Genomic DNA, 11,256 nt, shown 5'->3' on the forward strand with positions numbered 1-11,256 from the left:
TTCTGCTTCTCATAATCCAAATAATCCAAACACATTCAGTGATGTTGAGGTCTGGACTCAAGATGAGACTGGGGTGGTCAGTCCGTTGTTCTGACAACATCAGCGGCTTCTTTGTTTGTTTCTTTTTCTCAGTGAGGCTTCTTGACAGCTACACATCCTTTCAGACCCACAGCGCTGAGTTGTCTTCTGAAAAATGACTATCCTGTCTTTAAAGGCCATTTTGACGGAAAATTTAATGAATTGTGGTCTCTGACTTTTGCACAGTTCTGATGCCTGTCCTGACAGGATATAAAAACAAACATACAAGGTGTAAACCTGACCTCCTGGTTTGTAACAATAGCGATGGATGAAGAATAAGACATGTGCCGTCATGCTGCACCAAACACTAGTGGTGACACAGTCAAAGGGCGTCCACTCCCTCCTAAAGAAACCACCCACATTGCCCACATTAATACACGCTGCTCTGTGTCCATGCACAACTTTCTTTCAGCACTTTTTTTCCCCTTTCTCTTCCTTTTATACCCTGCATTTATCACATCTATTAATAATGTGGCCTTTTTGTGGAGAATAAAAGCTTCTGTGGCTCACAAGCGCCCTCAAGAGGCTCAGAAAAAAGGCCTTTTAGCTCAAAACTGGGAAAGTGTGATGTGAGAAAGGAGGAAATGAAAGTGTTTTATACTGACTGAATAAATATTTTGTGCTCTGCGTGCTGAATCACACGACTGGATTCCCACGTCACTCTTGAAAAGGGAGTCTAGGGAGGATTTGTCAATACTTGTCTGCTTCGGTAGAAACTTTAGGGGGAAAAAAAAGCAAACGAAAAGGAAAAAAGTGGCTTTTCGCACAGTATGAAAGCTCACTGGGCCATGAAGGGAGACTGTAAACAATGGAAAATAACATCATGCTGACAGTGGACAAAGGGCTATCATCAAGATCAGCTTAGTAACAGTGTATTTCCATGACATGTTACCTAGCAGGTCAAGAGAAAGATTCACAAGAGTGATTATGTAAGGAGATGCTAGAAACAGCTCTCATAAACAGGCAGTCAGCCTGGGCGTGAATGGTCTTCAGAATGTTCTCCATAATTCAGTAATGGAGCTGTGTGTAGAGAAATATACCAACTCAGATTTCTTTACAGTGGTGGTGATGGGAACCAGGGGTCACAATGACTACAATACAAATATAGCCATTTTATTTACTATCCAAAACACCTCCTGAGTTTGTTGATGATGGTAAAACAGTGGTAAATCTGAAAAAAAAAAGTTTTCTGTGGGACTTTGGGCCATATAACACACTACATGTACCACAACCATTAATGTAGTTTTTTAAATTACATTTAAGGCCAAAACCTTCTTAAAAGTACTGTAAAACAATAGAGTAAAAGAACATTTTTTCATTCTCCTGTAAACTTGCCATTTTGGAGAGACTTGTTTTTCTTTGGACAGTGATAATAATAGTATAATACATTCAGGACATGTTATTATTACAAGTACCTACATACAGTACTGTGCAAAAGTCAGAGATAAAATAATTCCAAACACATTTAGTGATGTTGAGGTCTTTTTGTGCCTCATAACATGCTACATGTACCACTTGACCATGAATACAGTTTTTAAAATTACACTTAAGGCCAAAATCTTCTCAAAACTACCGTAGAGCAATGTTTTAAGCATCAGGCATATTCATAACCATTTATTTAAATAGCATTTTCTGATGCAGCTTTTAGATGCATCAGTACAAAAGTTTGGACATCTGGTTCCCATCAACAGGTTTTTCTAGAACAGAGCATTTCATATCAAACCAGCTACAATTTCTAGTTACTTTTTACTGATATTATTATGCCGAAGTGTTATAAAGTCAATGGAATTCCCTTATAAGTCATGGCCTAAGTAGAATGTTACACAACAAAGATCAATGGGCCTCAGGTGGGTGAGGGAAAAAGTGAACACAAGTGTCAACTTTGGTGGCAGAACTTCCCCAGAAATCACACCTCGTATTTTCCTTTTCTAAAAAAAAAATGGCAGACAAAACTGTTTATGAGCCATAGCAGCAAAATATTTGGAGCAGTCCTTTATAAATGATTAATAAAGTCTTAACAGACTATCAGTAACACATCAACAACATATCAGTTGAGTAGCAGTAGTGAAACATCTGAATACATTGAGGTAAACATTATGAAGATGTACTTTTGATATATGACTTACATTAAGTAGATGTATTGTTCATGTTACATGGAGTAGATTTTATACGGTACCTCCATTAAGCAAAACCCAATCTTACCCAACCTCACCCAAAACCTAACCCTCACCCTGACCTTAATCCTAACCCTAACCTTAACCTCAACCAAAGCTTAATCCTTCACCCTGGCCCCAATCCTAACTCTAACTTTAACCAAAACCTAATCCGGTGAAGCTCCAGAATGGTCTCAGTAGGTCTATAACCGCTGGTTGAGGATGTTGAGATGGTCAGTACTAAACCTGTTACATGTCCAGTTCCTCTCAGGTTAAACATCTACAGATATGAAGTTGGACACCAAATAAAATGAAAACCAACTAATCTGAGTGATTATAAACAAATTTTATTTCCACTGTTAATTAAAAGTCTCTTGATGATCTACTGAATGTATTCACTGCTGCTACATCATTGATTGTTGATGTGTTACTGAGAGTCTGTTGAGTGTTTATTTCATCTAATATCTATTACATCTAATACAGTTGATAAAACTTCATTACTCTGCTTGTTATGTTCAGACTTCACAAAAATATTTCGGTAACTTTCTATGAATGTCACCTTTGTAAGCATCTATAAACACATTTATAACATGTTATAATGTATTCATAAGGCATTATAAACATGGTTATAAATATTTATAAAAAAATACACTGAATTACACTGAATTACATGTGTTTGTTTAAGTGTTTCAGTAAATCCTTCAGCAAATACTTCAACTTGAAGTCTCACTCTTAACTCTGGAGGAGGCTTTAGTACAGTATGCTTCACTTTACTTAGAGCGGACAAATATGACTTATGAGCTCTTATAATTTGTTATGATCAGTAATGTATTATGTTAACAATTCATAATGCATAATAAACATGGCTATAATGCATAGTGCATTTTTATAAATATTTATAGCTATGTTTTTAATGTCTTATGAATGCATTATAACATGTTATGAATGTGTTTATAGATGCTTACAAAGGTGACATTCATAGAAAGTGTTACCAAAATTTCTAGTACAAAGTTTGCATCGCTAGCTGATTAACTCACTTTAGCTAACCTAGCTGAGGGACAGTGCGTTCCAGTCAAAAAAATCCGCTCCTCACTACAATCCAATGTGCCGCGAGTGGCTGCCAGTGTAACTTAGATGTGATTTCTGAGTTGAAGTTGCTGAGGCAGGTTTAAAGAGTATTGAAACAGGAACTGCGTTTTTTCCATATTACATTTCATTACATCTTCCCCTAGCTTTCACCAGACGAGAGAAATAAAGAAAACATTCTACAACGACATTGAAGAGAATGATTAAATATATTTTATTTCCAGAATACATGAACATACAGGATATAAATCATCTGACAGTATACAAAACATTCAATATTTATCATTTAATCCTCAGTAGAAACAATTCAGAAGTCCTTGAGTGAAGATTAGCATTAAAAATCCCAGAGTACATGGCTAGTTAGGATCTAAGTAAGCAGAACTGTTTACGTCGGCTGTGTTCCAATCTCCAGAGCTTCCGAGTGCACCAGAAGTGCACAAGCATGGAGACTGAAGTGCAGCTACTGTGTGTGTAAAGGTGCATCCTCTGAGGTCGTAATATCAAATAGAACTATACTGTGTGCTGATTGGCTGATGAAACATACACGTTAAATCATGTTTTTAGAAAATCAGTATTTTGACTGTACACAGACACAAAAGACAGCAAGGCAAATTTCATGGCGGTTATAGATAGTGTGGTTCTGTTGTATTATGGAATTCCCCAGTTTGCAGAAGTGGAACTGTTTGTCCATTAATAAACCAGGACTGGACTGTTTCCAAAAGAAAAGCACCACTACTAGCCCACCTCTCCATAGAAACAATCAACAGACAACAAAGCAGATGAATTCACAGATAGGGCTGCACAATGTGTTGTTTATTACACTGTTGTCCTTTTTTTTACTACAGTTATCGCAGAGGGATGTGATATGCAAATGAGCCCTCAAACCAATCACAGTGTTTTTTACTGGGTGCTGTGAGCATCCTGACCAATCACAGGTCCTGATGACTGAGTCTATGTGTTTTGATGGATAAGAGTGTTCATGCACACTACTGTTCAAAAGCTTGGAATCATGGTGTTTTACTAATTTGTGGTATTTTCTATAAAATAATAAAAGTCCGTAAGCAAGACTCTTAAACCACCTATCCCTGTAACATGATGGGATTGTAGGTTGTTTTAGTTATTAGCATCTGCTAAATGTATAAATGTACACTGTAAAAAAAAAAACTGTAAATTAAATTAATTAACAGTAAATGTCTGTTTTCTCAATGATGGTAAAAATCTGTAAAATTACAGTTATCCAATTTCTTCTAATACTACCTTTTATTGTAATTAACAGTTTCACTGCTTCAACTAGTTATTCTGATGTACAGTATTTTACCATAATAATAACAGTAGCAACTATTCAAATAAACACAGATCTGTAAATTAACGATTGTTAAAATACAGTATGTGGTTTATTAACATGCATTTACCCTTTTTTGTTTATAAACAGGCTTTGATCATTAAATTTTACAGTACTTTGACAGTGAAAATATTTTTTTTAATTATGTAGATTTAGGTCTTATATTGTTACGTTTCATTAAATATTTCAGGTTTAGTGTAAATTCTATACGCTATCCATTTCACTTTTCATAAATGAGGTATTTTCAATATTAATTTTATTTGTTGAAAATGTTGATTCTATACTTTTGAACAGTAGTGTAGTCCAACAATGTATTTAACATGTAATCTCAATCTAATCAAAATGCTGGTTATTCGTCCGTATCGTACACCCCTATAGAGAATGAAAGTGTTGAAATACAAGGCAGTATAAACATTTTTTAAAAAATATATGTAATGACAATATACACCGTATACAAACATCAACATCAATAACAACAATAACAACACCTTAAACCTTCTCAACACCCATAAAGCCAGTGGTAAGTCTTCAAGACTGACAAGATAAAAGAAAAACAAAACAAAATAAAGATAAAAGTGCTAAAACAGTGTAAAAGCGTGAGAAAACCCTCATTATTCTGTCACTGTCAAACGATGGCGCATGTTATTTCTCCTAAAATCTCCATAAATGTCAGTCTCACATGCTTGAAGGCAGACTGGATGGAATTATTCTATTTAGAAAGATTATTTTACTCAGAAAGATTTATTTATTTATTTTACCGTTAGGTTAATATGAGTCTGCAGTGTTGGAGGACAAAGCTTAGTTACGATTTATGGGTTTAATCTAAGAGCTGCATTGAAAAAAAGAAAGAAAAAAAATCTTTTTCTTCTTTTTGCATCGGTGAATGCAATAACAAATTGCTTTATTATAAGCTGGCATGTAACAAAATGGCTAAGTTTATTTTCTTATTTAGGAGAGCCGGTGCCCCAGTAACTTTTCAATTCAGTGAGGACAAAGAATCAGCACTTTCAAGAAATCTTTCATCTTTTCTATTGAGTAAAATCAATAGGCTAGTCAGGCCCAAAGCAGACAGCAAGACTGGTAAACTAAAGAAACGGTTTAAAGATAATGCTTCGCCCTAAAAATAATGGTCACAATTTTGTCCAAGAAGATGGACTCAGAAAGAGAGAAAGCAAATCCAATTAAAGAAACTGCTACTTTCTTTTTTTGAAATGATTTCGTAGTTATCTGAAATGGCAACAGTGCAAGAACACTTTCAGTAACAGATTTAACAGGATTGTTATACTGCAGTCTACATCGGTTAGCCTTAAAACAAATGCCTTTAAAGTCACGTGCACACGCACCCCCGGTGCACTTCCCTGGCAAGCTCAAGCATCTAGACGCGTACTCACAGAGCACCTCTTGATTCTCCTCTTGAAACTGAAAGTGTGGGTAAACACATTGCACCTGTATGTTTCACATCGTCCTTTCACCTGCACATGCACGGGGCTCAGCCTGGCACACCGAGAGATTTCAGCCCCAACACATGTACAGATACTACCTTAAGAGCTTTCTCTCAGAACTCTTAGAAAAAAGTGACCCCTGTGGAAAAAGTGCCCGGTGTCCCCCTGAGCTCATGTGTAAGCCTTCCCTTGCAGGCCTATAGCACTTCAGAATTTCAGTGTGTAGTTGCAATAAAGGGGCCCAAGCACCTGAATGAAGTGCTACTGATTCCCTCTCCAAAGTGGGTGGGGGGAGAGAGAGAGAGAGAGAGAGAGAGAGAGAGAGAGAGAGAGAGAGAGAGAGATTTTTTAATAGTTTGGAATGAATTAATATTTTGTTATTACAGTACAAAAGTATACAAACTGATGCTAATAAGGTGTATATTGTGGAAACCAAATCTCAGGGCAGATAACATGACCAAAATATGTAAATAGAGAATTACAGTTCATGTATAGAAGCATACAAAACTGAAAATGCAACAAAATTGGCAAAAAAAAATTGATTTTTTTGGAGGTGTAGAAAAATGTAAAAGCAAGTCCTCCGAAAAGAATTGAAGGCGTAATAAAAAGAAAAAAAAATATATATATATATATATATATTTGTGTTTTCAGAAAAATATACATCTTCTGCTTAATATTGTTAATCTTGCAAGTGATTCCAAACTTGAACTTCTGTGTGTGCACATATATATATATATATATATATATACACTCCCTCTCTCGTTCATCCTCATTCTTCCCTCTCTCTTCATCACATCCTCTCCATTCTCACTCAAGGTAGCTCTGCCCAATCAATATCAATCCGGCCTCATACATCTTACTACTCTTTACAGTGACTGAGAATTTGTATGAGGCTATTCGACAAAGCTTTAGAATTGCCATCACACAAACTGCTGTAGACGTGACCCTTTCTGCTTCTTTCTGTTTGTATGATGGTCAGATGCTCAGAAGAGTTGAAGTAAGCTTCATCGCTCGACCATCTCGCTTAGGACTACAAATATTGACAAAATTAAAAGTAAATGTTAGTAGAAAACACACCTGATGAATTTGAACAAATAAAGTAATTAAAAATAGACCAGTCCAAATAGAGAATTACAGTTGGGCGAGTTTAAGACAAACAGTAAAACACTCTGTCTCTATTAAAAACAAATGGTAACAGTGTGGAAAACTTCTTTTGCTTTTTTTGTCCCTGATCTGGGAGACAGCGTACAGTACACAGCAAGAGGACACTGCATTTGAACAAAAGAGTACATTCATTTAAAAACCAATCCATCTGAAAGCATGCGTAAAAGCTCATGACAGCTAGAAAAAAGGCCTCCTCCACTGCTAATGACAGGCTGAAAGAAATGAAGGGATTTGCGGGCGTTAGTGGGCGTGTGGGCTGGAGGTGGGAGTGTGTTTTTATGGAGCCCTGTTTGTGTGGAGGTGTCCCTGATAAAGATCCAGAAGAAGTCATGAACTTTGGTCTTAGACGGCTCCTTTTTGCGTCTGCTCCGTTGGTACAGTGTACACCCTACACACACAGAGAGAGAGAGAGAGAGAGAGAGAGAGAGAGAGAGAGAGAGAGAGAGAGAAACCCCTTAACATTCATATACACTTCAATTTCAATTCTCTCTTCCTATAACTTAATAAAAACTCAGCCACTTTGCATTGTTTTTAATGTAGTTAGTGTCTAAAGGCCTTTACAGTGTGAGCATCATATGTTAGTCCAATTTCAGACACATGTATACAGTCATATGGGTTTAAACACTCATTCATTTTCTACTTTTTTGCAAGCTTTCTTGGGCAACATGCACTCACTCCACCAATCACCGTTGTCTCTGGCATTTGCATGGCAACAACCAGGACTGGCTGTGAGCTAGCAGCTAGAACTTCTTGATGAATGTCAGAATGATTAGTTTCTCCACTAATGCATCATTTTTTTTTCAAGGCTGCAGCTCCACAATCAGCTCAAACTGGGTTGTGTTGAATGTGAAAGTGCACATGACGCTTCAGCTGCTGGATGAGGCAGTGAAACTATCTGTGCTGCTTTCACATTTCCAAAATGCAAAGTTGCCTGTCCCTTGTCACCATTTGCCTGTTTTATGACATCTATGAACATATTCTACCTGTTTAAGGTCCAGCACAGCAAAATGTCAACCTTTAGGATGTGCACATACAAGTTTAATAAGACCAAAAAACCTTGACTCAAAACATGCTTACAATAGAGGCCAATAGGCTTCTTTGGCAGCTTTAGCAGCTTCTTGAATCAATGCATTGTCTGTTGTTTTCTAAGTAAGTACAAGGAAATGAAAAAACTATTGACCATGTTGATCAACTGTGCAGTACAGATTTGGCAGATAATGTGATGAAAAATGCTGGTGAATTTCTTTAAATATGATCTATTAAATCTTAAGGGCCTGTATTTGGGCCCTCATTTGCTCTCATAAGCTTACACAGTAGTTTCATAGAAAATAAACCTGAAAGTTCATTTAGTTGATGAAGTCCTACTTTAGACATCAGGCTTTATTTGTTTTTCCATTGAGTGTCTTACTAATCTGGCCTGGGTGTGCTTAGAAACACTAGACACAAAGTTCCGTTAAATTATGGTTGATTTTTGCTAACATTATTGGGTACCTAAAAAAGAAAAATGGAAGAAGCAACTTCCACTGATCGTATGTGGATGTGGTTCCAGGCAGTGGGAGATTTCATGCTAACTTTAGCTTTGAATAGAGGAACATTTAATCATTACTGTGAAAACACAGAAATGAATAGTTCTCATTGTGCAAAGACAGCGACATATTTAGGTTGTTCAAACAGTCCTGACACACTTGGCTTCGTTCTCTTCACATAAAGACTCTCATATTTTCTCCTTTGAATTAAAGTGACCTATCCATGCCCCACCCTGAAATGTGTTCTCTCGTAGCGACTGGTGCAGGACAGAACATGATATGCAGAATGTTGGCAAAAATCCAATTCAACCTGTTTGTTGTTTGTTTACGCAGTTTTTCTCCTCAATTTAGTTGTAGCCAATTCCACCTGCTAACTAGATCTCCCTGTACAGTGCTATCAATTTGGGAGGGTAAAGGGTAGCATGTGCTTCTTCCGAGGCATCTTTTTGAGCTATACAGCTCAACATCCTTTGAGGAGAGCACAAACTGTCGAGTTCTGTTACGTCAGCTAACAGAGCGTTGTGTAGGCTGGTATCTATCTGAGTGCTGGGAAGAGGGTGAGCCCTTTCATGCTTTCTTGGAAGGATGTGTGTGGCATCACCAGGGACTGAATTTGCGATCTCTTGATGATAAGATCTACGCTTTTACACTACTTGTGAGTCTCGCTTAGTTTTCCCCAAGTACCTACATTTGTGGGTGTACGGTGCTTTACTATGTGATATGTTTCCTGTGTGACATCAATAAAGTCAAGGTACTTGCTGTCAACAAGATACAAGGCTTAGCTGGCTAGCATCAATAAAATACCTAATTCTAGTGAACTTTCTGTCTTGCTCATTGATCAAATCTTGTATCCTCAAATACCTCAACTATAGTGGTGTAAGAATAGAGATAATATCACTGATTCTGAGGTCAAAATTAGACTTGATTTATGTGATATAGATATATTATAGATAATTCTATACTACACAGGCTGGGTTGGCTCAGATATGTAGTTCTCAAATAGATCTTTGTAAATATGTGCCACAACAGCATTCTAACTCTAAAATAAACCCCCAAAACCATGACCCCCAGAATTTATATATACCAGCATAAGCCACGCCCCCTCTCTTACCACGGGTTCCATGAAAATGTTACAGTAGAATATATATATATATATATATATATATGTATATATATATATATATATATATATATACACGCACACACACACACACACACACATATATATATATAAATATGTCGCTGTTGTGGGAAGAACACCTCATATCTCCAAAATGATTAGTTTACATACATACATACATACATATATACATCATCTAAACCGCTTATCCTTCTGGGTCACGGTGGGGTGCTGGAGCCTATCCCAGCTGTCATTGGGCAGAAGGCAGGATACACCCTGGACAGGTCGCCAGTCCATCGCAGGGCAGACAGACAGACATACACAGTCACACACTCACTCACACCTAGGGGCAATTTAGTGTGTCCAATCAGCCTGACTGCATGTTTTTGGACTGTGGGAGGAAACCGGAGTACCCGGAGGAAACCCACGCAGACACGGGGAGAACACGCAAACTCCACACAGAAATGACCCTGGTCGCCCGGCTGGGAATCAAACCCAGGCCATTTTTGCTGTGAGGCAACAGCGCTACCCACTGCGCCACCGTGCCGCCCGATTAGTTTACAGGAGAAGGAAAAAAACCTTTACTTTACTTTCAACGTAAGTCAATGGAACCAGACTTTTTTCCAAGTCATTTTGGGTCATTTCTTTTAGTCCATTTATTATGAAATTTACAATCGATGAAAAGGCCAACAGGCATTTTCAAATTATGTCAAAAACTGAAAAACGTCAAAAATGGAGATACGAGGTTTTCTTCCAACAACAGCCATATAAATAAAAATAATGCATGGTCACACCTTAATAACACATGGGAATGAGATCCTGATGCATGTCCACGACTTAGTAAGTCATGGGAATGAGATAATTAAGTCGTGACCACCACTTAGTAAGGTGTGGAAACTAGATCATGCCTTACTAAGTCGTGGTCATACATTAGGATCTTGTTCCCATGCCTTACTAAGTCATTGGTATGACTTGATTATCTTGTTCCCACATGTGTATGTGTGTGTGTGTGTGATATATGTAGTATGTTACAACCAATCTAAAGTATGATGTTTTACATGCATATGAAATAAAGATGACTTGAAGATAAAACTCCACAGTTTTAGGTCTCATAATAACACATATATCTAATCTAAAATACATACATAAAAATACTTCCATTCCTTCTATTGCCTTTTAGGTTGAATGTTTTTTTTTTGCCAATTATCTGTAAAGCTAACTCAACTTTGCAACAGTTACAGTGAAACAAGGCAATTCCACTGCAGTTTATCCTGCAACATGAACTGGGTACATTGAGTTCATGTGTTTGCTGTTGGCTGTGTTCACAGCTGGTATCCACAACCTG

At 37.3% G+C, this 11,256-nt stretch overlaps 1 protein-coding gene across 1 annotated transcript in view; it reads right to left on the reverse strand.

Moving 5' to 3' along the window:
- Positions 1-4,800: 4,800 nt before the first annotated feature.
- si:dkey-262k9.2 overlaps positions 4,801-11,256 on the reverse strand; it is a 43,170-nt gene continuing 36,714 nt past the window's right edge. Inside the window, exon 10 of the mRNA XM_036565269.1 lies at positions 4,801-7,653. Within this exon, the coding sequence (XP_036421162.1) occupies positions 7,608-7,653 (46 nt within the window). The 3' untranslated portion in view covers positions 4,801-7,607. The remainder of the gene's footprint in view (positions 7,654-11,256) is intronic.

This window comes from Colossoma macropomum, unplaced genomic scaffold (genome assembly GCF_904425465.1).
Source record: "Colossoma macropomum unplaced genomic scaffold, Colossoma_macropomum, whole genome shotgun sequence".
In the NCBI taxonomy this organism is placed as follows: Eukaryota; Metazoa; Chordata; class Actinopteri; order Characiformes; family Serrasalmidae; genus Colossoma; species Colossoma macropomum.